Source organism: Triturus cristatus, chromosome 4_2 (genome assembly GCF_964204655.1).
Source record: "Triturus cristatus chromosome 4_2, aTriCri1.1, whole genome shotgun sequence".
Taxonomy (NCBI): Eukaryota; Metazoa; Chordata; class Amphibia; order Caudata; family Salamandridae; genus Triturus; species Triturus cristatus.
In genome coordinates, this window is record NC_140586.1 from 301713213 (window position 1) to 301740187 (window position 26975).

The following is a 26975-nucleotide window of genomic DNA, read 5'->3' on the forward strand; positions in this document are numbered from 1 at the left end:
CTTCTGATGTTCCCTGGAGGATGGCCCTAGCTCCTGGCAGTTCATGTTGATCACTAGCTCAGTATAACTCGCTTTTATCTGCAATATGATACTGTCAAGTTAAATTATTTCAGCTACTTTTTAAATGTGGACAATGTAGAGCAACAGCGTAAAGTGCAAAGATTTGGGTCTTTCCCCAGAGCATCGATTTAAGATCAGAAAATTAATATTCAATTTTCTCATGCTGGGATCTGGTTCTCAAGAAAACATTTCCCTGAGTTAAGAATGTAGCATTTACCCTTGCCCATAGTGTGAGACGATTCAAGAGGACCCAATGCTATCTTAAGAATGTTTCTGGCCCTGGGAAAGTCATACTTTGAGGACCCCTGTTCGGAAAAACTTTTGAATTTTAGTATCTATTTTCTGCTAATTCAAGTCTGCAAAATAGTAAAGAATATTGCATTATATGTTAAATTATAAGAAATTGTGTCAGATGAAATCAGCCAAATATATATCATGACTTAGATCCCAAAAACCAAAGATGACATTGGGTAAAGAGAGAGAGTCTGAGGTGGATGTAGATAACCAAGAGGTTGAGATAGTGAAATAAAGGTGCTATACAGACAGAGGCGCAACTAGAGTCAAATTTCGGGGGGGGGCTAAGAAAATATTTCGGGGTGGCTGATTCTTCAAGCAAAAGGCAGAGTGGAACTGCAGGGGCTCTAAGCAGGGGTGAAAACCATCAAAGCCTCATTAACAAGCAAAAAGTCTTTTTAAGACCTTTGAAGTACTTGGGTGCGGCTGTGTGTGTGCCCGGGAAGCTGTCTCATCCCGGGCTGCAACACACGACGGGGGGGCTGAAGCCCTTTGAGTCCAATGGGCGTTGCGCGCCTGTATACAGAGAAAACTAATCACTTTCCATGAGATCCCTTAGAAGATAGGGGCCCTAGGCAATTTCCCATACCTTAAACATCTCAGACAAGACAGCTGATGGGCCAGCCATTATCAAGATCCCAGGTAGCCCACCTTTAAATACCTCTTGCGGGTTATTTTTTTATATCTAGCAGGGCTTGTTCTTTAGTCAGGTAACATTATAGATCCTGCTGTACTGTGGAACTCTTTTAATCCTCCGTTTTTTTTGTTTGTAGGGAATTTACTCTGTACTTGGTCAGATTTGATCAAATGTTATTTTTGATGACATTGTGTTATTTGCTAATTTCCTGTGCTGAAATTATGGATATTTTATGTTGCGCGTTGCACCATTGACCATCAGTTTGCAAGGTTTACACTTCATTAAATACCTGTAATAAATTAAACTAAATTCAGGCCAGAGGTAGTGATTTAAGAGGTACTCTTTTACGTGATCCTTAATTTTTTCCTGTACTGCTATTCTTCTTAGTTTCTCCAGTCCTTCCCGGGGAGCATGTAGTAAGGAATGGGATAAGTAATATGGATAAAGTTGTATTGAAGTTTGCTGCAAAGTAGTTGGACATGACACAGCGGTTCCACTTCCTCGTCCTCCCTAATTGAGGCAGTGCTTAATTTGTGAAATAATAAGTGCCAGGGCCCTGACCAGGAGGTCACTGTAGCTTACACCACCCAATGCCCCAGCATCGCTGCCAATGATATTACCAAAACTACTACTAACCATCTCTCTCACCAGCAAGTGCAATAGTTCAGATTATTCCAGGCCCCAAAACTAAAGGTATGGCTGGGGATGCAGGTTTTAGTATTTTGTAATTAATATTGTATTCATAAACAACCTTTGTTCTGCTCCTCTCTAAATAAGATGAGCAGCGCCACCATGTGGCAGAGTGTCATAAGTATGGTCATGACAAGTGCCAGTGCCGAGCACTGGAAACCAATTAAGTGCAGGTGCTGAACACTGGAAACCACCAACTCAAATTAAGCACTGGATTGACGGATGTAACAAATGGGATGAGGAATCATGACCAAGTTGTAATTGAGTGTGTGGGTAATCATGTCCTTCTATTGCAATCCTCATGGGCTCATTCTATTTAGTTCACACTGTAATTGTTTATTAAAATTTACCTTCTAACTAGGCCTGGGTGAAATTAAATTATGACAGCGTTATTCTCAAAATTTTGGGAATTTTGTGCAATGTTTGCAAAATGTCTGAAATTACACCATTATGCCACTTTACGTAAGGACGGGGTAACAATTTATAGCGAATGGTGTTACTGCAAATGCAGGAGAAAAACAGAATACGGGTGGTTGTTCTTTGCGGTGCTGGTGTATAAAGCATCCTTGTGGCAAAAATTAATGCACGGCTACATTTTACAGTAAAATATAGAGCACAATGAGTTTGCATTTCGTGTAATTATGCGTAATTTCATGTCATTTTGCAGATATTATGCAAAAGCAAATTATGTGAATTCCGCACACCCCTACTGCTATAACTGTTCTCTGCTCTTCCTTGCAGCGTTGATGTATGCCATGTATTTCATTTTGATGTCTGCTTCGTTTGCAGGCGGAGTGGTCTTGAACCCAGCATACTATGGCGTGCCTGGCCACACTAACACCATGATCCACGAGGTAGGCCACGTCCTTGGACTCTACCACGTCTTCAAAGGGGTGAGTGAGCGAGAGTCCTGCGATGACCCTTGCCGCGAGACTGCTCCCTCCATGGAGACCGGGGACCTCTGCGCCGACACCGCCCCCGCCCCAAAGAGCAAGCTCTGTAGGGATCCGGACCACGCCAATGATACCTGTGAGCATGCCCTCTTCTCTGGGACACCCTACAACAACTACATGAGCTACACAGGTGAGCTGAGGACATGCAGCGTGTGCACCCCGATTTTCATTGGTGAAACTCTGATGACACTGGAGGTTCTCAAACCACATGAGGACAGAATATATATGTTAGAATAAACTTAATCCAAACCTCAAAGTATAGATCAGTACACTGGTCCAATAATGTACCAGTTTTCAGTATCACCTCCCATCTAGGGTTGTACGTCTTGAAACCCTCACGGGTGAGTAGCGCGCTTTATAAATACCCTCATTGATTGATTATGAGAGTAAGTGAGTAAGCATTATGGACCTGATTTAGAATTGAGTTCCAATAAACGATCCTCTGAGGAAGTGCGTAATCAGGACAAGGGTCCACTGGTTGAATTTATTCTACCCTACTATGTGGCAAATAAAATGTTTTAACAGGCTTAGTCATGGTTAAATATATAAGCTATAGTGTTTAAAGGTTTTCCATGCATTAAGCTAAGTTTACATTCCAAACCCATGGCAAAGTTGTCATTTTGGGGCTACCATTTTCATAATTTCCGCGTGTCTTTGAGGGTGAATGAATTAGTTCCGTTCTGTAATATCAGTCAATACTTGGCGTGTCAATAAAGGGGAGCCTTAGGGAGACGATGGCGGTTTAACGTCGCCCTTTAACTACTTCAGCTCTTACAGCCTGGACTCCCTCTTTACAGTGCTGCAAGAGGGACAGCGGAACCTGCGTCCTAGGCCTCTCTGCTGAGAGCTCAGGTAGAGGCGGGCGAGGGATGCTAGACGCCAGGCCTCTGGGGCATGGCCTGTGGTGGGCTGCATGTTTTCACAGGGGCGTGAGAGAGGATGGGGCGGAGCTACAGTGAGCACTGGCCAGGTCTTGTGTGCACATGTAGGGATGGTGTAAAAGGCTGATCACCCTGCCCTGTACCCTATTCAAGTCTCTGTCTCCCTCCTTCCCGTGACCACCCTCTGCTCGTGATGTCCGTTTGACCCCGTGTTTGTGTTCCCTCTCATCTCATCTATACTAATATTCTTGCGGTCAACCTCTCTCTCTCTCTCTCTCTCTCTCTCTCTCTCTTTCTCTCTCTCTCTCTCTCTCTTTCTCTCTCTCTCTCTCTCTCTCTCTTCTTTATTCCGATCTCTGCTCCTCCACGTTTCCCGATGCTTCTTTTTAACTAACTTCCTCTCTTTTTCTTCGTTTGCGCTATTCTCCTGTTGCCCTTTACCCCCTTCATATTTCCTCCTTCTTCCACTCTTCATGCTTGCTCTCACTTGCCCACCCTCTATCTGTCGTATCTCTGCCTGTCCTCTGCTCCCCGTCTCTCTCATTCGCTCTACTACTCTTCTCTCTTGCTCTCTCACTGCCCCTCTTTCACCTCCACACATTGTCGCCCTCGCTCGCTATACTGCTCTTTCCCTGTCTTCTCCTACTGTCTCTGCTGCCTTCTTTTCGCCCTCGCGTTTCCCTTCCTCGTCCCATCTCCCTCGTTGTCCTCACTGCATCTTCCCCTCTGTCTACTAACTCTCTTACTGTCTCTTCCCCTTCAATGTGCTGCCCTTTCGCTCCATTTCCCTGTCTCTCATCCTTTGCCTTTCACTCTCACTCTTTAAATTACTCCCTCTCTCTCTGCCCCTGTTCACCCCATCCCTGCCACTCTCTCTCTCTGTCCCCTGGTGCTCTCCCTTACCCCTTCCTCTCTGTCCCCTCTCGATCCCTTTTATGCTCCCTCTCCCTAACCCTCCTCCCCCCTTTTCCCCTTTCTCTCTGAACCTTCTTGCCCCACTCTCTCTGTCCCCTCGTGCTGTCTCTTATCCCCCTCTCCCTCCTACTCCCTCCTTTTCTCCCTTCCTCTCTGAACCTTCTTGCCCCCCTCCCTCTGATCCCTCTGAGTCCACTGCCTTCTCTCCTTGCCGCCCTCCCTCTTTGCCCCCTGTTGCCCACTTACCATCTCCTTAATTTTTCTGGTCCCTAATGCACCCACGCACTCTGATTTCCTCTCTGCCCCCTTTACCTTTCCCTCATTTGTCTCTCCGCCTCCTCTTGCTCCCTGTACTCCCTTCCCTCTTTGTTTCCTCATGCTTCCCTTACCTCTCCCTCGCTCTCTGCCCTTTCTTGCTCACACTCCTCTGTCTTCTTTTGCTTTTTCTGACCCACTTTCACACTCCTATCTCTTTCTCCCTCTTACCCCATCACTATGTTTGTGTCCACTCTTACCCCATACTTCCTCCTCTGTCTTTCTGTCCCCACTTGTTCACCCTTGACCCTCACTCTGTCCCCTCTTACTCGCTTTATCCATCACTTCCCCGTTCTCAATGCCCCTTCTTTCTCCACATGCCCTCCCCCCGTCCATCTTCTCCCTTGTACATTCTTACCACTTTCTTCTCTCTCTGACACCCTTTGCTTCCGTTACCCCTCCTCGTCAACTATTTTGCTCTTTCTTACCACATCCTTCCCTCTCTGACTCTCCCTTGCACCCGTTTTCTCCCCATCTCCTGCCTTTCTGACATCTCTGCTTCCGCTTTCAGATGACAGATGCACGGACAGCTTTACTCCAAACCAAGTTGCCCGAATGCACTGCTACTTAGACCTTGTTTACCAGAAGTGGAGTCCAAGCCGGAAGCCTGCCCCCATCCCTATGCCTCCCGTGGTGATTGGACAGTGTCAGGATTCCGTCTCCATCCATTGGCTGCCTCCTATCAGCGGTGTTCTGTATGAAAGGTAGGCATGGCCAGTATCTAATGTTCAGATGGCTCAATGGAAAGGGTCCCTCTGTCTCAGCCATCTTCCAGGCAGCACAGCGAGGCATTCACAGCCTGTGACTGGCTAACAGCGCTGCTCAACAAACATCAACCTCATGCAGGCCAATGAACACATGTGCACACCATGTAAGTCTACAGTTTCCTTACTTAACTCCACAAATATGTACCTAAGCGGTACACATCTTCAAGGTACATACATGTGGCGTTAGGAATAGTAAATCTACACTTCCATATATGCACCTACCTTGATATTCTTGTACCATGATATCCCGAGGGTTAATATTTAGTAGTACAATATGCACACCTGTAGCATGAAACAAAAAGTAAAGTCCTGTGGCACACACATCCATATGCAGAGTACATGACACGGACCCAAAGCTGCATCGAGGACATCATGTTTTAAGTAGCGGCCCGTCCCCTGCCAAAGTGGTGAGGCAGGTCGAAGGGGCGCGTGGCAAAGGGGGCGGCGCTACTCCGCCCTAATGGAGGGGCTGCTGCATTTTCTTCCAATTAATCATTTATAAGGATAATTAACCAGTAGCTTCAACATACTTATCTTCAGTGACCTCAGACAGTGACACCAGATCACCAAGCTGCCAGCCAATGAGAAGTTGTCGAACCATAGCAAATGGCATATGGTCTCCAAAATTGCTATCATGCCCCACACATGTTAGGAATGCCTATATGAATGCTGGTGCCACCATAACACATCAACATCCCTGGCTTTCTCCATATCCACTCCCATGATAAAGAGGAGGGCAGAGAGCTGCTCTTCATTGATGATCCAGTGCTGGGTGTCAAATGCAGGGAGATGAGAGAGTACAGAGCTCTGGGGCACTGTGGGCAGGCTGGCACAGTGCTGGGTATGGAAGGTGTAGTATGAGGTGTGCGTGTGGGTGTATGTCTGTGCTAGGGCTGCGTGGACATGCAGCTGTGATATGTTGAGTGTGGCAGGTTGAATATCATGAGACTATAACATGGAATATTGGTGTTTATGTGGTGTACAAAGAGCCTTCCACATTGGGAGGGGGGGGGGTGACGGATCCTTTAAAAGAGCTGTGGGCAGTTGTGTAGTTGGGGCCTAACTTGAAATAAAGTACTTCCTGCACATGTCAATCTAGACTCGCCTATGAAAAGACACACCTTTCAGCCTCAGCACTTTGGTGATGAGTTGTTCACAATCTGCAGGGTGATGTAGGAGGGCTGTAGGTGTGGGGAAGCTGTTCCACAGAGATCAGATGGGCTTCTTGAAGCTAGAGAAAGGTGTTGACATGAGAAAGGTACAGATGGAAGCCATACACTCTAACATTCGTCGGCAAGTAGTGTCAACACTCTTTGATAGGCAGGAAGAGTCCAATGAGAAGAGTGGGCCGACAGGCAGGCAACAATCTTGAACAAGCATTTGCAATGCAATAGGTCTCGCATTTATAAGAGTTTGAGCTATTGGCATTGTAAAATTACAATGCCTTTTATTTATGTTTAGGTTTTAAAACAAATAAAAGGCATTGTCATTTACAATGTCAGTAGCATAAACGCGCATAAAAGCAGTGTGTGGAGTGCAGCAGTGTGCGGCGTGCAGCAGTGTGGGCGTGCAGCAGTATGAGGCGTGCAGCAGTGTGAGGCGTGCAGCAGTGTGCGGCGTGCAGCAGCGTGCGGCGTGCAGCAGTGTGTGGCGTGCAGCAGTGTTTGGCATGCAGCAGTGTGTGGCGTGCAGCAGTGTGTGGCGTGCAGCAGTGTTTTGTGTAGCAGTGTGAGGCATGCAGCACTGTGTGGCGTGCAGCGGTGTGCAGCAGTGTGCGACGTGCAGCAGTGTGCTGCGTGCAGCAGTGTTGTGCAGCATGCAGCAGTGTGCAGCAGTGTGTGGCGTGCAGCAGTGTGCGCCGTGCAGCAGTGTGCGCCGTGCAGCAGTGTGCGCCGTGCAGCAGTGTGTGCCGTGCAGCAGTGTTTCATGTAGTATTGTGTGGTGTGCAGCAGTGTGTGGTGTGCAGCAGTGTGTGGCGTGCTGCAGTGTGTGGCATGCAGCAGTGTGTGGCGTGCAGCAGTGTTTCGTGTAGCAGTGTGCGGCGTGCAGCAGTGTGCGGCGTGCAGCAGTGTGCGGTGTGCAGCAGTGTGTGGCGTGCAGCAGTGTGCTGCGTGCAGCAGAGTGTGGCGTGCAGCGGCATGCAGCAGTGTGTGGCGTGCAGCAGTGTGTGGCGTGCAGCAGTGTGTGGCGTGTAGCAGTGTGCGGCGTGCAGCAGTGTGCGGCGTGCAGCAGAGTGAGGCGTGCAGCAGTGTGCGGCGTGCAGCAGTGTGAGGCGTGCAGCAGTGTGAGGCGTGCAGCAGTGTGTGGCATGCAGCAGTGGGTGGCGTGCAGCAGTGGGTGGCGTGCAGCAGTGTGAGGCGTGCAGCAGTGTGAGGCGTGCAGCAGTGTTTCGTGTAGCAGTGTGAGGCGTGCAGCAGTGTGCAGCGTGCAGCAGTGTGTAATGCAGCAGTGTGTAATGCAGCAGTGTGCGCAGCAGTGTGTGGCGTGCGGTAGTGTGCGGCGTGCAGCAGTGTGCGGCTTGCAGCAGTGCGTGGCGTGCAGCAGTGTGTGGCGTGCAGCAGTGTGTGGCGTGGTTTGTAAACAAGAAAAGCGGACATCAAAGGAAGGGTGGGAGGGAACGAGCATATGGGGTGTGAGTTATAACGAAAGTTAATTGTTGTAAGAGGGGATGCAGGAAGTGAGGCCGAGCACACGCCGGCGAAAGCAGTCTGCTGCTTTCAAGTCCGATGCCAGATGCCAGCTTCGCGCTTGAATGCCTCACATGCACTGGCCATAAACTGCATTCCTAAGGTCTTGTGCCCCTTACTAAATTTCTCTGAATGCGTGAGGCGGCGCACGCGCAGGAAGTAGCTGGTGGCAAATGGAATGCGCGTGGTTGTGCGCGTAACCGCCACCCGATCCGCCTGGGAAGCCTTTGGGAGCATTTTCTGAAGCCCCTACATAAGTCTCGCTGGGTGATCGCTTGCGCGATAGCCAGGCGAGACCTAAAAACGCACTTTGATGCACTTAATCTCCTCAGATGGCCAGCAAAAGGACTACCTGGGCAGAATTATAGAGGGTGGCACCTGGGGATGCGTTTTTCTGTGACCAGAGTGCTGGGAAGTTTATCTCTCCCTAATAATATTTATTCGTTTTTTTTTTCTTAAAACCACTTGGATAAATACAACAAAACACAGTAAAATAAAAGTAATTCATAAAGGAAATAGGAAGCCACGTTCAATTGGTAGGATAATCCATATATCAGCCTGAAAACTTCAATAGTAAAACCAGAAGAAATACATTCAAATAATTAAACGTGAAATAAACCTTGTCAGCTATAAATAAAATTGTGTTCAACATTTTAAATCAATTTAAGTACAAAGCAATAAAAAAAAACTTAGAAGAGGAACAAGATACTGCCGACTCAGTGATTCGAAAAAGCCAAAGAATATGAGAAAGTACATGGTGTTATGTTCAATCTGTCTCTCTTCCTGAGGTCTAGGCATTTGGACAACAGGAGCTCAGCGGTGTGGGAGGAGTGTGTGAACCTTGAACTGTGGGTTGGTGAGTGGCATCAGGCAGTGCTACTCAGAAGCAAGGACTTTGCTTTTGACTCCACTGTGGTGGGCAAGCATTTTGAGTACCAGGATTTATTTTTCGTCTTAAGATTTTAACCCTGAGTAAGAGAGGGAAAGGCAGAAATGGTAGAAAGAAGGAAGAAGAGGAAGATAGGAAAACTGGGGCAAAGGTAGAAAGCGGGGATGAAAAAGAATCAGCAAGAGTGAGATAAAAAGACAGGAAGTAGAGGGGTTGGATGAACGAGGCATGGGTGGAAATAAGACTGGGTATCCTTGGTATTCGCAGCACCAGCTTTTAACAGTTTCGGTCGTGGGATCCTAAGAAAAAAATTGAAGGCGTGCACTGATTATAATTTCTTTTACAAATTAAGCACTGTAATAGGACTGTTATTTGGGATCTTCTGTTGCCATTGAGGATGGCTATTTGCCACTTTTGTTTCCACACATTACAGGCCATAATAGTTGGATGATACTGAGTGCATATGCGCTTCATTTCAAAATAAGGTGTGCAGGACTCTCACTCACACTCCGTCAATCTGACTCCCTCACACTCTCTCACTTATTCATTCTCACTCAGTCGTTTTGTAACTCTAATCCACTCTCAAATCTCATTTTCTCATTCTTACTTCACTTCACTTTTTTCAAATTTCATATTCTCATTTATTCTCAAATGACTCAATATCATACACTTACTTTCACTCCCACATATATGCTCATACACTTGCACTTACAATGCTGCCTCCCACACACATGCACACACTCTTTCACATTTGCTCACTTACATTCCTCCACTTACTCACACTTATTCTCACTTACACTCTCTCACACTGATTCACACTTCCTCGCACTCTATCTCACACTTGTTCATGCTTCCTCACACTCTGGGCCCGATTCACAAAACTAACTTAAGACAAAATCCTAAACTTGCTACCATTTTGGTATTCACAGAAGGCACTTCTCATACTCACATTTTCACTTTCTCATTTTTACTCAGTCTTGCTTATTCCTGCTAACTGTGACTCGCTTATTCTATGTTGCAGTTACATTTACAGTCACTCACTGTCAATTATTTTCACTCCCTACACCTATCGCTCACTCTCACTCACTTTCACTCATAATCACATACATGCACACATACATGATCACACATACAAATATTTTGTCCCACACATGCATGCACCTAGCATTTGAGAATTTCTTATCTTCAGCTGCCTGTGCCGGTCTGATTGGACTTCCCTTGCTCTATAGACCATCGGGACAGGCAGGCAGCTCTCCTACACATCAGGTTCTAACAGGCCGGACTGGCTGTAGCGGATACTGGGTGTTTTCCCGGTGGCCCGGAAGGGTGAGGGCCGTTTTCTGACCCGTTGGGGCTGGGTGCTTGACACTAGAACCCCTGCCCCCCCAGTCCTCCCCCCTCCTCCACCGGGGACGGAGGTTCTCAGTAGCACAACAACCCCCAGGGGCGTAACACAGGCCCCCGCATCCCCCGGAGTACGGGGGGGCCAAGCTCCGGGGGGGCCCCCTCAGCACTGCACTTCGGCCGGGGAGCTCCCGATAGAGTCCGAAGGGGGATCCTCTACATACCTTGCAGGGGGGCCCCCTCAATTATCGTTACGCCACTGACAACCCCCTCCCCCTTCCCCGGTCGAGTGCAATTGCCAGGCTGGTTTCCAAGTCCGGTCGTGGGTACTAAACCAGGAAACTGAAAGCTGGAGCCACCACAGGTGCCAGCATGCAGCTGGAGCCAGCACAGGTGCCAGCATGCAGCTGGAGCCAGCACAGGTGCCAGCATGCAGCCTCTTGGTTTTTACCACGTCCTCCCTCAACTCGTCACAGGATGAGGCGGGGTCAGACAGGAGAGGTTGAGGTGACGGCCTGATTGGCTGGTAGCCACGGGCACTATAGTGATGAAGCTTGAAGCACCCAAGGCTACCTTTCCACTCACGGCTAGGGTCAGCTTTTTTCATTGTGCCAATAGTAAAATATAAACTATTGGTGTAATAAACAAGAGGCAGAAAACAAGGAAGGCGGAGCCCTGATGTTGTTTACATGGCCTTTGCAAACAATATACATGCAGCATAATATTTAGACATAGTTGATCTGGTAAATAAGATTGATTCCTGAAAATGGTTCATGCTAATCATCTATCTTGTTATTACTGTGTTTTGGTTTTATGCTTATATCTGTGATATTTGCCCTATGCGGAGGGGTTGATGTTGTGACTGTGGTGTTGTATGTGTAAGGGAAGTGGATGGTGTAGTATCATAGCGTTTATGTGCATGCAAGCGCTTTGTGGACATGTTGGGGAATGTTGCCCATGGGTGTGAGAAATTGACTGTAATGACTTATTGAATGTTGGGATGTAAGAAACCTGGCAGTTAAATACAGCTGCAGGGAGAATGGAGCCCCTACAGGTGCCATGAAACAGTGGCAGTAACGAGGGCCAAACGTGAAACAAAGTGCTTACTACCAGTTACCCAGATGTTTCCAGATTCATCCCATCCTTTTAATTTGCAAAGCAGGGAGGATGAGGAGTGTAGAGGGCTCCAAGGTACAAGGGCAAGGCGGACGTGCCCTGGTAATCAAGGGCACAGAAAGCAGAGGTACTTATAGCCCAAGAATCTATTCAGCTTATACCCAAATTAGCTTTCACGTTACAACTCACACGGAATAATATGTGGAGAAAATACTTGTTATGCAAAATAGCTGATTTTCAAAGCAGCTAATTATTTAAAGGTATACCCCTAATCCCCTCCTGAACTAAAATGCCCATCCATTTTGTACCAGAGCTTGTTCGTGATTAGTTATTTGATAGTGAGTCCAACCTAATCTGTCTCAGTAATGGAGTTGTATGTGGGTCCAGTCCTATTAGCAAATGTATGTGTTGGGTGGGCTCATAGGGGGTCTGGAGTACAGCACAGTAGGGACTTGTGCATCCACAATCCATGGTAACAGAGGTATGAAAAGCACAGAGATTTAGGCGACTAAGGTCGCCTAAATCACAGTACGTGAGGTGAGGCACAGAACTCAGTGTCACCAGGGGCAGGCTTGCATAGTCCTGCTTATTAACATCCTCAGCGCCTCCTTCCCCCCGACACCAACTCTAACCTCAAGGTGGCCCTCAAAAACTTCAACAAATTGATTACCGACTGCACCAACATAGTTGCACCCCTCAAACACACCAAAACAGACAGACCCTCCAAACACTCGAGCTTGTTTATTCCAGAACGTCAATCCACTAAATGCATCTGCAAAAGGCTTGAAAGGGTCTGGCACCCCAGCAAATCACCCAACGACCGAACCAATTTAAAACCAGCTCTCAACGAATACCACCAACACCTGAAAACCCCTAAGAAAAGGGCCCTCACCACCTGCCTTCTCCATCACCAAAGAGTTATTTCAACCTGCAGCTTCAGAGAACACCATCACACCCTCTCAGGGACTCTGCGATACGCTCCAGACTTCTTCAACAACAAAATCACCACCATCTATGAACACTTTGATCCCCAACCATCTGTAGCCGACTTCAACAGACTTTTCAACCTCATCGACTCCAACTGAAACACAGTTACTATGTGGGACCCACTCTCCACACAGACCACCACCACCATCATGAACTCCATCCACTCGGGAGCTCCCAGAGATCCCTGCCCCACCACATGTTAACCTGGGGAACAGCACCATCAGCAAGGAACTCGACCTGAAGGGAATCTGAGGAAAAGCCCTAGAGTGGATGGTGTCCTTCCTCTCCGGAAGAACTCAACTCAGAGTGTCCAGGTCCCACCCTACACCTCCTGGCCAAAGAATATAATCCCTTAGCCCAACCTTGTTCAATGTCTACATGACCCCCCTGGCCACCTCGGTCAGATCTCATGGTATGAACATAATTTCTTATGCTAACCACACTCAGCTCATCCTCTCCCTATCCTCAGACCCTGCCACCACCAACTCCAGCTTCAACAGGTGCATGACCAGTATCGCCAGCTGGATGCAGAACAGGTGCCTCAAACCCCACACTGACAAAACTGAGATATTCATCTTCAAGAGCAACTCCTTCCCAGGGGGCGACTCCCGGTGGCCAGGTGAACTTGGCCCTCACCCACAGAGCACGCAAGGAACCGTGGCATCATACGCGACAGCAACCTCACCATGAAGAAACAGATAAACGCTGTCTCCTCTTCCTGCTTCCTCACTGTATGCATGCTCTGGAAAATCTTCAAGTGGCTCACCATCAACACCAACCACACCATCACCCAGGCCCTCATCACCAGCTGCCTGGACTACAGCAACTCCCTCTACGTGGGGATCACCTCACAACTACTAACCAGACTACAGTTCATTCAGAATGCAGCAGCCCGGCTTGTCCTTGACCTACCTAGGAGGACCCACATCACCCCTCACTCAGAGCTCTACACTGGCTCCCCATCAGCAAACAGTGCCAGTTCAAACTCCTAACCCACGCCTACATGGTCGTGCACAATAAAGGACTGGCCTACCTCAACCACAGCATAAATTTCCACCAACCCCTTGAGACAACTGAGCTCCATATCCCTCTCCCCAGCCCCACATCCACAGAAGCAGGAGCGGCGGCAGAGCCTTCTTCTACCTGGCTGCTAATTCCTGGAACAGCCTTTTCCCTCCACCTCAGAATGACTCCCACCCTGCAGGAGAGACCTAAACATCTGGTTAATTGACTGACATCCCTTGGCAGCTGACACACACCCCCAGTTCCTGGATACCCACACTGGTGATAAGCAGCGCTTTACAAATTCCTTTTGATTGATTGATTGATTGATTGAATTACACATTTGTTATGGCAGTTTTGTAATAAAGGAAGTGGTAGTTTTTTACTATTCCTTCTCACTTTTCTTTCTTTTCCTACCACAGGGACCCAGGGGCTTCTTGTGGAGACTGCGCAGATGATGGGACGCTGCGTCAGTATGCCTATGACGCTACCTCTCCACGTGTCTGTGATTCTTCTGGATACTGGACACCAGCGGAAGCTGTGGGTAAGGCTGAAAGCAGATCCTACATGCTATGAATGTTATATTACATGTTCCTTCTCTCTTTTACCAAGAGTTGTCAAATGTAGGCCCAGGAGAGCTGGATTAAGAAGAGACTCTTAGGGTATCCACATCCTGTGCTTAATTTGAGCAGAAAGTTGCATTGCTTATTTTTGTGGGCTGGCACCTATTTTTCCTGTATCTTATATTTACTGAGTGCAATAGGGAAAAACACTCTTATAGTAACGAGGGAGAAAGAAAAAGACGACAAAACTATCCCAAACAGAAAGCAGAAGCCTGCAAGTGCAAAACAAAATGGCAGGGAGTGTCTGCTAGTGTGTTAAAGACTACCAGCCTTGCTATTCAACGCGCCAACATTCAATTGCCCTGGCTGCCAGCTTCGGAGCGGAGCTTCGGGCACCAGCACTCTTTCTTTCACAAATTAAGTACTGGCACATGCCATAAATTTACACCCGAAGAATGTAAACAAGTCCCATATACATCCTAGTGAGGGGCTATTGCGAAAAATTGACATGGAGATTGACTTCCTGGAATTACTTTTGCACGCCTTTAGTCCCACCGTGTCCACCCGATGTAAGAAAATTCCAACAAGTGACATTATATATAGAGGAATCTTCCTCAATGGCTCTCACTCATCAATAACATCAGTCCCCAACCCCAGTGTGTTTCTCTCTATGTAGGAAATGTGTTCTATAGACAGCTCTACGAGAAGATCGTTTCTGCTCAGCATATCCCTCCCTATTGAGAACATTAATTTTACAAGTATAATCCCCCCATAATCACATCTCTCCTCAGATTGACTCTCACACTAAAGGTAAACTCCCGCTCATAAGATCATCTCTGTCGGGGTGTTGCCCCCTAATGGGACATATTTTTATTCAACATTCGAATAAACAGAGGCTGGATGGAAAGGTCAAAGGGTGCTCGGATCTAGAGACGAAGGAGCCAAGAAATAAACAGGACCAAGCTCTGAAAAATGTATGACGTGTAAATCAAGCAACAAAAGTTGTATAAAATATAGTAAAGTCACTTCAAAATACAAACAACTACATTTCATTAACAGGCAGAAGCTTTCACCGTAGTGCATCAGATTATGTAACTGCATTGACAGCTATTTATTAAAAGTGATCGTTTTTAAACTTGTCCGCAGTTATATTCATATCCCCCATCCTCAGGCCAGTTCCACTGGTGCACTAAGAGCCAAGGGGCTTATTAGCAACAGATGGCGATAAATATCACAAAGCGTGCTTAACGCTTTTATATTTATCGCCGTCTATCGCTGATATTTATCGCCTGGTTAACGCGTTATTTACAACGTGTATAACCTAGGTGATAAATATACCAACGTTAGTGCAAAAATGGGCAATCATTCCTGGCAAACCAGCGATGTTCACCCGAAAACAGCGAACACATTGCTGATACGAGCATGTGGTCGTAACCACACAATCCACATCCCATGTAAAATATACCCTAGTCCGAATTTTAACAGACGTTAAAATCCAGAGCTAAGGGCGCGTTAGCGCGATCAAGATTATCGCTACGCCGTATTTGGGGTCCTTGTAAATATCACAATGCTGATTTAGCGATATCTTCCCATGGAGTATTGTCAGGTGCGCCTCCTTTGCATCTCATTAATGATGCGATGCGAGGCGTGCTGACAACGGGCGCTAAAACAAGGAAACACGCGTTAGCGTGTCCTTGTAAATAAAGTGATAATATTATCGCCGCTTTTCGCCCAAAACGGACGCAAAAGCGGCGATAATATTATCGCCCGCCCTTGATAATATGCCCCTAAGTCATTTGTTGTTTGCACACTGTATGTGGCCTGCCTAGAATCTTATTATCTTGCAGCAACACTATAAGATCTTGAATCAAACACGAGGTTTTTGGAGACAGCACATTTCAAATTCATATATATACAATGAAGAAAAAGAAGGCTCGGTGAAATAATATATTTGGCAAAGGTCACACAGTTTGGTGAAGTGAGAAAGCCGGGATTGAGCCCAGATTTTCTGGTTCCGCATTGTGGAGTTTAGCTTTGTGTTTTTTCTTGGTGCAAGAGGTTACTGTGCGGTGTCAGACAGAAGTCACACGAGGGCTCGGCTTGTTTTGGGCTTGAGGATTAAAGTGAACCTCGAGCTGAGCCAGAGCCCTTCATCTGGCTCGACCCAGGCTCGTGCTTTCAGTGGCTTGTTCACATCTGCTTTGAATGATATAATAACCAAGAACATGCATAATTCGGAGTAGTAGTTAACATGGTCGAAAGGAGGCATACATATTATAATTGTACTCCTGAAATAAAAACATCTCTCCTCAGCTTTTTTATTCCCTTTGGGGGAAGTTATTGTTGCACTTATATCCCCTGGACCCAAACCTCCTAACTTTCTGTAGGAGTTATTATTATAACAAATGTGTTTCCTGATAAAAACATCTATTTCTACATGTTCCGCATATGTACGACAATTCACCAAAATACCAATAAAAGTAGATGTGACATCATGAAACCTTTGGCTTTAAGTGACATCACCTGGATGACCCTTTTCCCTCATTAGATGCAGTGGCAGCCCATAATATCCAGCTGGGCTGGGCACACACACACACATGCACACTCTTTCACACACGCACACAAATAGATCCAGCACATAAATATGCACATATCCATTCACATCATGTATGCATGGAGGCACAAATGCACAAACATACACACACGCATGCAGCCAACATTACAAAATGTGTCGGGCCACAGCGGTGATTGCATGTTGCTGGAGGGAAACCTCTGTTGTTTACTGGAGGAAGGAATGCTTCCTCCTCTCATTCGCTGATCTTGTGAAAGTTTAGCCAATGAAAGGAAGACCTTCCTTATCACATGACAGAGTGGGATAGGGTCAGTGAGAGTTACTGACCAAGACCCATTTTGTAACGGGCCCTACTGATGGACTCAGACCTGGGCACTTAAGGGCGCATAAATGAAGCGCTCAGGTCCAAGTCAATCTGTAACTATCCTCACCTTGTCATGGTGGGGAGGCTCACAGACAACTTTGCTGAGCTGAGGAGGCCACGCCTAACGGGCTGTGAAACCTTCAGCCAGGCAAATTTCGGCTCAGGCAGCCAGGCACCTGCACATTTGACACATGTATACAGCCTGGCTGTATGACACACACATGAAGAGTGTCTGTCAGGCTGACTTTTGCTCAGCCTCACAGACATTCTTCATGCATCTGAAAAAGGTGGGAGGGTAGGGCCCCTCCGCCATTCATGACAGGCTGCTGCTGCTCAGCTGAGCTTTAGCTGCCTATTTGCTGCAGAGGGACTAGAGAAAGACCAAGGAGTCAAGAAAACAAACTACTTTCTGTTCCTGCTCCTTTCTTCATGGCAAGTGAAGTCAGGGGTTGCAAAGGAGTAGCAAATCAATCAATCTATCAATCAAGATATGTATAGAGCACGGTGCTGGGGGGAGGGGGGGGGCGGTGCTTCTGCTGCTCGAACAGCCAGGTCTTGAGGTGTCTCCTGAAGGTGATGTGGTCCTGGGTCAGACGTAGGTGGACGGGGAGGGAGTTCCATGTCTTGGCGGCCAGGTAGGAGAACAATCTTCCCTCCGGTGGTGGTTCTGCGGATCCGTGGGATGGCGGCGAGGGCGAGGGTGGCGGAGCGGAGCTCGGGGGTTGGAGTGTAGAATGTGAGGCATCTGTTGAGGTATTCGGGTCCGGCGTTGTGGAGTGCTTTGTGTGCGTGGGTGAGGAGGATGAACGTGATTCTTTTGTTGACAGGGAGCCAGTGCAGGTCTCTCAGGTGGGCGGTATAAGGCGTGCGGATGCGTTCTTTATGCGCTGGAGTCTGTTCTGAAGTTTTGCTGTGGTTCCTGCGTATGGGGCGTTTCCGTAGTCCAACCGGCTGGTGACGAGGGCCTGGGTGACCGTCCTTCTCGTTTTGGTGGGGATCCACCTGAAGATCTTTCGAAGCATGCGCAGGGTGTTGAAGCATGAGGACGAGATGGCGTTGACTTGTTTTCACATGGTGAGCGAGGAGTCCAAGATGAATCCTTGGTTGCGTGCGTGGTCCGTGGGTGTCGGTGGGGAGCCCAGCACGGTGGGCCACCAGGAGTCGTTCCAGGCAGATTGTGATGTTCCCAGGATGAGGACCTCCGTTTTGTCTGAGTTTAGCTTTTGGCATTCCGCGACGTCTTTCATTCCCTCCTGGAGGTTGATTCTGGCGGTGGCTGGGTCTTTGGTGAGGGAGAGGATCAGCTGGGTGTCGTCGGCGGCGTAGGTGAGGATGTTGAGGTTGTGTTTGCATACGATGGCGGCGAGGGGGCTCATGTAGACATTGAAGAGGGTTGAGCTGAGTGAGGAGCCTTGGGGTACGCCGCAGATGATTTTGGTTGCCGCGGACCTGAAGGGAGGGAAGCGGACTCTCTGGGTTCTGTCGGAGAGAAATGAGGTGATCCATTCCAGGGCCTTTCCTTGGATCCCTGCGTTGTGGAGGCGGGATCTTAGAGTTCGGTGGCAGACGGTATCGAAGGCGGCAGAGAGGTCCAGAAGGATGAGAGCGGCGGTTTCCCCGTTGTCGAGCATGGTCCTGATGTCGTTGGTGGCTGCAATGAGGGCGGTCTCGGTGCTGTGGTTGGCTCGGAAGCCTGACTGGGAAGGGTCGAGGGAGCCATTTGCCTCGAGGAAGGTGGTCAGCTGTTTGTTGACGGTCTTCTCGATGACCTTCGCTAGGAAGGGAAGAAGGGAGATGGGCCGGAAGTTCTTGAGATCCTTTGGGTCCGCTGTGGGTTTCTTCAGTAGGGCGTTGATCTCAGCATGCTTCCAGCTCCCTGGGAAGGTGGCGGACAAGAAGGAGTTGTTCATGACGTTCCGGAGGTGGGGTGCGATGACGGCGTCTGCTTTGTTGAATATGTGGTGAGGGCAGGGGTCTGATGGTGAGCCGGAGTGGATGGTGTTCATGACGTGGGTGGTGTCCTCGATGCTGACGGGGGTCCAGGTGCTGAGGGTGTCGGTGGGGGGCGTTGGCAAGCCATGGGAAGCAATTGCTACCGCTTGTTATAATGTAAGTATTCCGTGCTCCACAGCTCCCTATTCTTAGAAGTAATTTTCTTTATAAAATCATTATCAGAGTTGGACTGACCTGTAGGGCAATCTGACAGTGTCAGAAGGTTTGGTTTGACAGGCCAGCTTGTGAGAAGTTTTTTATCTTTTTGTGAGCCTGTTTTATGGTCTGTTGATTACCCTGATATTGCCACAAATACCACTGGCAGCAAGCACAAATATATATTCTCCCATACCTTGCAAAACACCTATTCTACTTTTTCTTTACAGCATCAAAACTGCCTGATTTGCAAATGTGCGCCACATTTTTAGGTATCTGATTCTCTAATGGGGCCATTTTTAGGTCTCGCCTAGGCAGCACGCATGCGCTGCACTAGGAGGGCCTTTAGCCATCGGTCTTCACTTTTCAAGTACTGCACTCGTGCTTGTGGCGGCATCCACCTTGCGGGAGCGAGCAGCGGCGCGCCACAAGCACAAGTGCAGTGCTTGGGAAGTGAAGACTGCTCTCCCAAGCGCGCGCGCACGCACCACTCACAGGCTCACCTCCTGATACCCCTCTCCCTCACAACCTCTTCCTCGTCCTAAATTACTCCCTCCTCCAGACAGGAGATGTGTGTGGACAGGAGATGTGCACACGTACACCCGGTCGGCTTTGCGTGCTTTCAGTTTCATTTTTTTAATTTCAGCATGCCATGTGAACTTTAAGTTTCAAAATGGTGGCGGCCGCCGCACATACCACTCACGGGACTCTGCCCTTGTTTTCATTGTTTTGCAGATAAGCACTGCGATCTTAAATATAGTCCTGATGATGACTTTATAAATTGAACTAAAAGGTTGAAACACTGTTGACATTTTTATTAGGCAGCCGGCAGACAGTCTAGTGACTATGCACAAAGCTTGTAGCATACAGGAAATAATTTTGGGGACTACTAGTACAGCCTCTGCCTGGTCATCTTTAACTTTCATCACCCATGCACTTTGTGGTCACTATGTTCAGCACTTTACATTGTCTGACATGATGAATTTAAATATGTTTGATTGACACCTTTGCTGGTTTTATTTAGCAGTGTTCTGAAACAATAAGTACATCTGTTATACAGAAATATGATAGTGTGACATCTATATGCAATGTGCTGTGGGTAACAATCCTTTGTTATAAATAACTTATAAATATTTACAAATGAGCCCTTTCTGACCCCCCGTTTTGCATACATACCGTTTAACCATGTTCACTATAGGAATGTTGGGTTGCACTTGTTACTTGGACAAAAGTCTGCTAAGTGCTGCACCTTCGTGTGTGATGCTCTACAAATGCCCTGATTAAAAGTACTCCAAGGGCTGTGGTAGGAGATCATTATTACACCCAGATAAAACCTGACACCCTAGGATTCTATAGTTATGAGGCGCGGTAATAGTCGCTTATTGTGAGTTTAGGCCATCAAAATATGGCTAACTTGCAGATTGTGGTGCTTTCTGCAACAGAAAATGCATTTCCTATCATTTATCAGGCACGTTTCCCCTGTATGAACCTAACCAGATTTGATCTTCTGATAAATTGTGGGGATTTAGACTTCATCACACACTAATTCTTGAGAGCGGTAAACCCCACACAGCATGTAATTCAGATCCTTCTGTGAAGGGGTCAGAAATAAACATTACCTTCAGATAAATATTCACATTCATTACAGGTCAGAGGAGGATCTTAACTGTATGTACCTAGAGTGCCCTGCTCTGTGTGCCACTCCCAGCCAGCCTCCTCATTCAGCCTGAGTTATGACCCAGCCTCAAGGCCAGTCCGTTCTCTCTCACTCTCTCACTCTCTCTCTCTCTCTCTCTCTCTCTCTCTCTCTCTCTCTCTCTCCCTCTCTCTCTCTCTTTCTCCTCTCTCTCCCCTCTCTCTTTTCTCTCTCTCCCTCTCCCTTTTCTCTCTCTCTCCCTATCTCTCTCTTTCTCTCTCCCTCTCACTCCCTCTCTTTCTCTCCCTCTCTCTCTCTTCCGCCCTCTCTCTCTATCTTTCTCTCTCACTCTGTCTCTCGTATCTCTGTCTCTCCTCTCTCTATCTCTATCTTTTCTCTCTCTCCCTTTCTCTCTCTCTCTCTTCTGCCCTCTCTCTCTATCTTTCTCTCACACTCTGTTTCTCCTCTCTTTTTTCTCTCTCTCTCTCTCTCTCCCTCTCTCTCTCTCTCTCTCTCTCTCTCTCTCTCTCCCCCTCTCTCTCTCTCTTTCTCCTCTCTCTCCCCTCTCTCTTTTCTCTCCCACTCCCTATCTCTCTCTTTCTCTCTCTTTCTCTCACTTGTCTCTCCTTTATCTCGCTCTCTATGTCCCTCTATCTCTCCCTCTCTATTTTCTCTCTCTCCCTATCTCTCTCTCTCTCTCTTGCTCTGTCTCTCCTCTATCTCTCTATCTCTCCTCTCTCTTTTCTCTCTCTCTCTCTCTCTCTCTCTCTCTCTCTCTCTCCTTCTCTCTCTCTCCTTCTATCTCCCTCCCTCTCTCTCTCACAGCAAGTCATGCCCTCACACCTCTCCTCCCTTTGGGGTCTTAGCTTAAATCTTGTTCCTTCGCCTGATTTCGCTTTCACTAACCCTCTTTTGCTGGCCCTTCCCCCACCCTCAGATATTTGGTTTCAACTGTATCGCTCCCTTCATCGTTCTCTGTCCGCCTCCTCCCTCCTAAATACCTTCTCTTAGTTTTTCAGTAGTAACTGGGAAAAATCTGAGATTATCCCTATAGCAGTTTCCAAGTGCAAACGTCAGATAGAATTTCAAAGAAAGTATTACAATATTGGGACTTTAGTATTTCAGAGTGCACAAGCTCAACAGGGGCGTGTGTGGTGCACGTAGAGGGTAACTTTGTGGCATTAGAGGGAGACCTTTTCAGTTTTATGGTTCTGTGCGAAAATAACAATAACTTTTTAGCAGCTTCCTACTTGAAAGCTAATTAGCTATGCCCGGTCCCTGGCACTTTGTCTGACAGTTCTACAGCAACAAGCATTTGCAATGAAATAGGTCTCGCAATCAAAAAAACAAGCATTGGCATAGCCAATAAGTCTCGCCTTTGGGACCTTATAAGTGTTTAGTTATCCAGCACAATATCCTTGGTGCAACAACATCAAGTGTTGCATGGCTAAACACTCATAAGGTCCCAAAGGCGAGACCTATTGACTATGCCAATGCTTGTTCTTTTAGTGCTCGGGACCATAGCTTTCCCAGTCAGACCCTGATCATTATGCTCATCAGGTGTACCTCTCCCCCTTATGGGTTCTCTGTAAATCTTTATTATTGATTGCAAGATTTTGTTCTTGGTCTGTAAAATTTGGAGTTGTTTCTCAGCTAGTGTGCTGGCAATAATAGTATGGAACCAGAATATCATGGCCTAAATATTGTCTGACATATATATTGAGTTTCACACGTCGTTTACCTACATATCGCCCCACCATTGGAGTTAATATTAGAAAAACTTCACCAATGAGCTGATATCTTTGTAAACTATTTTTAGGCCATGGTATTTATATTATAGGATATTTGTTAATTTTACTCTAACATGCAGCCAACATCTGATATACGTAGGCTTGTCTTACAGTGCGGTTGACAGCACTCCTGGCCATTTTATGACCACAATTCTGGTGAGGCTCAGTCATTCCCTGGAAACCTGGCATGCACAATAATGACTGTTATTTAGCAGTGGTGTCCTATACCTCACACAGGGTATATCTCACAATATCTAGGTCAATAATATTGGCCTGCAAATATATCGACTTGACAATATCAACAAGTCAGTATTGTGGCATCAATATAAGTGTAGATCAATATGAAAAGTATTTTCTTGTAGTAGAACATATTCACACTATTCTAACCACAAACCCATTAGATGGATGCTGTACAATTTTATTTCAGTGTGTGTGGGTTGAAGGGTTTGTGCTAGTTTAATGGAGTAGGGTGAAGTGGTGCGCCAGGACTATGGACAGGATATGATTTCGATATTGGCAGACGGTTTACTCAGTCACAACAGGATGGATATCTCGCCTGTCGAAATCGAAATTCCATAATATCCTAAATCAGGCCCTATGATTCTGTAAGGATAAACCTTAGAGTACCCAAATTCTGCATGAAGGAATGAGTTGGGAATTAAGAGAAAGGTACAGCAGATGTGACTATCCATCTTTGAAAGCAAAACTTTGTAGGAAGAATTAAATATTCAGACAAATGTTGTGCATGTGTGTGCCTTCTAATGATTGGGTTCTAAAAATAGCATGTGCATCGATAGTCACCACACTGCAAAACTACTGCTACAGGCCAGTGTCATGTTTCTTTAGCAGTATGTATCTATTGTAATTTCATGTCCTGTGCCTACTGCCCAACCTGTAGAAGCCAGAATTAGGCAAAGCATGCGAGTCTACAAGCGAGGTAAGAACAACATTTTCTTGCTTTTGCCTGCACAGATCTGCTCCTGGACTTGGAGGTGGAAAATATGAGATGTTTAGATAACTTTGGCAAGTACTTCCTTCTAATGTGGTCTTCTCTGCCCAGGTCCACCTGATGTTGATCAGCCATGCACCCCCAGCCTGCAGGCCTGGAGTCCTGAACTCCACTTCTACCACACAAACATGACGGTGGAGTGTCCACAACCGCATGGCTGCATCCTGGAGCTTCGCTTCTTGGTCCCTGTATACCCAGAGGCCCTGACACTATGGATCACCTACCTCTCCCTGGACCTTCCCAGGCCACTTTCTGATCTTGAGCTGCTGATAGAGAACGGGGAGTCCATTCACCTAGGCCCCATGGACATCTTCTGTGACATGCCACTCACCGTCAAGCTGGCCGTTGATAAAAAGGTTTCTGGTGTGCGAGTCTACACCTTCGATGAGCGGATGGAAATTGATGCCGCCATGCTGACATCTAAACCTGGAAGTCCAATCTGCTCCCTCTGCAGCCCTGTGTCATATAGAATTTTTCGAGAGCCTCCTTTCCGCAAGGATACCTTCTTTACCACCACACACCCCACCCAGACATTCAGGGACTGGTAAGTATGACTGTTGCTGTTATGTCTGGAGTTTGAGACATGCCGAACAAGATATATTACCTAAACAATCTGGCTACCGTTTTCGATGTCACCTTATATTGCATGCTGTAATCCAAGCAGAGCTGGCACTTTAATAGGAAGAGGTAAGATAGCAATCTTAGGGCACCACATAGTAGTAGTAGTAGTGCCAAATGACTTCATAAGTCTCTAGAATGGCTTTTCTGGTGGATGAATGTGTCCAGGAAACAAAATGCCATTTTGCCTGGAGCTCTAAAAGTCCTAGTAGAGTCCACAGGTGTCCAAATTAGGTAAAGCAGGTTTAAGAAAGCAGAACTGCAATATTTTCAGGATATGCATGTAAGAAATGTTCAATCAGTGAATCAAAATTAATCTCCATTGTTTAGCCATGCTCATCCTGTAAGCCTGACATGGATCTGGCCCTCCTGGGCCTATTTTGAAAAGCCTTGCTATTGTTCCTAGAGTCTCACTTTGAGATATCTGCGGAGCATTGTTTTGGAAAATACGAAATGGCAATGTTTGCCATGGCCCCCTTCCAGCATTGTCAAAAACCTCTGATCATATCATATTAGTTGAAAGAGGGGTTTGGAACTTCCCCAGCTTGTGACATACCTCGCCCTACTTTAAAAAAAGACTATTAAAAACTTGAACTTGGCTTTCCAAAGATGGTTGACTCTTTGAAACTCACAAAAGATATCTCAAGTAGAATTAAGAAAATAATAAATATAGAAATGGCCCTTTGATCATCTTAAACTGTGTCTATCAAATTCCTGTCTCTCTTACCCCTTGTCGTTCAACCTTCATTAGATCAAAATGTTTTTAGCTGGTGCACTCTTCCTAACAGGGCCGGCGTTAGCACTGATGGCACCCGGTGCGACAATCTTTGCTGGCACTCCCCTTCCCAATGACCTCCTTCTCCACAGACTCCCTCACTACCACCCTACATTATTGCCCCGCATCTCTCCATAGCCCCTCTCTCACATACATTTCCTTTGTTTTTAAACGTTGGTTAGGGTCGGCTTTACTAATAAGAATGTATAGCAACCCAAATGAACCATTTTTAGTAACATCAGGAATAGATGATGAAAGACTGGGGGGCGGAGAAAATGTCCTAACCTATATTATGGAGTTTGCATGCAGTTCTTTGATGCCAGGTCATAAGTCACTTTTCTATATTAGGATTGTACCTTATGAACTGCAAGTAACAAAATTATTTCTATCAGAAAAGCAATAATCCACTGAACAATCCATATAAAATACAGTTCTGTGATCTGCATAGTACATAGACATTCTTTATAGCAGGCATATTAACACTCTGCATTACTTTATGATTATACAAAACTCCGACCTCTCTCCATCAGGAACATTAATCAACAAAGTTATCTTGACATTTTTATTGCTGCCTGAAAACTGCTGGATGTACAAGGAACACTGTAGCAGGTGCTTTTAAAACCATAAGTTATTTCTAAATGCAGCGCCTCGCACCCCCCAATCCCCCATAGGTCAGCGCTAGGTGAGACTGCACCGGTCGCAGTGACACCACTCTAAAGCCAGCCCTGCTCCCTAATCCTTGGCCATGGGTGTTGGACTTTTATTGAATTTCATTTTCATTGTGTTTTTTTTTTTTAAATCAGGGTTCTCCAGAGTCGGTCCTGGAGGTCCGGATCCATGCCAGATTTTTAAGATAACTACATTTATCTAAATGGGCATATGCTAAAAATCTGGCATGGATCTGGCCTCCAGGATAGACTTTGAAGAACCTTGTTTAAATGAATTAGAGATTAGGCAGTGATACTGGCACTTTTTCCCCTCCTGAGTGTGGTTGTTAATGTGTTTATTGAATGAGCCTTTAGTTGAGTATTAGAAAGCTGCTTTTCAAACTGTTATTCAGAGTAAGTGATTGCTCAAGCTAGCTCACTTTATCTCCAACAGGGTGGGAGGCTTTGTTGTTTTCAGTACGTACAATATATCCAACGACCACCCTTTGTACCACAGTGTGTTCCACCTGATAGTAACAGAGGCTACACTGGGAAAACCACATTGCTGGTATCTACATGGCTTCAGATGGAAGGTACCTGGTGGTGCTGGTGGGTTAACATTCCATCTAACCCCCCAAAAAATTCGTGAGCATGATTATAGCAGAGGCTGTCACCTTGCATCTCAAAAATGAATGGCCGTGCACAGTCATTGAAACTGAAAAGGGACAATCAGTCAGCTTTACAAGGAAGTGGAATACAGTGGCTCCTAAGGCAACAAGCATACATAACTATTGCATCACATGGCCCTAGACCGAGAGTGAGGTAGATTACTTCAAGGTCATCCTCAGGAAATAGCCCATTCCCACCAGCCTATCATGTGAATGCAAAGATTTGAACACTGAGAGAATTGGCAATTTCAGGCGACATGCCAACGCACATGGAAACAAGAGGTGGGGAGCTAAAATACTACTCATTCAAGGCACTGATTGGATCCTTGCTGTAGACTGTCCCGCAGGGCCAAATGCCATATAAATCACAGCAACGGACAAGATAAAGGGCACCAGGTTCATGGCTGCAGTAAAACGTAGAGTGTGACCGTCAATATTTCTAAGTTAAGTTCTCCTCAGAGTTAGGCATTTCCAACTAACGATACTGAAGAACAGTGGGTCAAGGAACATGATATGGTTATCCAGGGATTACAGACCTAAACCAGCATAGACCCAACAAAAAATTGCAGATCAAAGGCTCTGTGGACACAAGGTCAATATTAACAAGTGTTTAATGCAGCTCTACGTAACTCTGGTGGCGAGGAAGAC

General features: G+C 46.6%; 1 protein-coding gene across 1 annotated transcript in view; it reads left to right on the forward strand.

Annotated features, from left to right (window-relative positions):
- Positions 1–26975, forward strand: part of PAPPA2 (pappalysin 2) — a 687952-nt gene that overhangs the window by 402606 nt on the left and 258371 nt on the right. The window contains exons 4-7 of the mRNA XM_085601602.1: positions 2471–2764; positions 5257–5449; positions 13960–14081; positions 23671–24163. Of these exons, the coding sequence (XP_085457728.1) occupies positions 2471–2764; positions 5257–5449; positions 13960–14081; positions 23671–24163 (1102 nt within the window). The remainder of the gene's footprint in view (positions 1–2470; positions 2765–5256; positions 5450–13959; positions 14082–23670; positions 24164–26975) is intronic.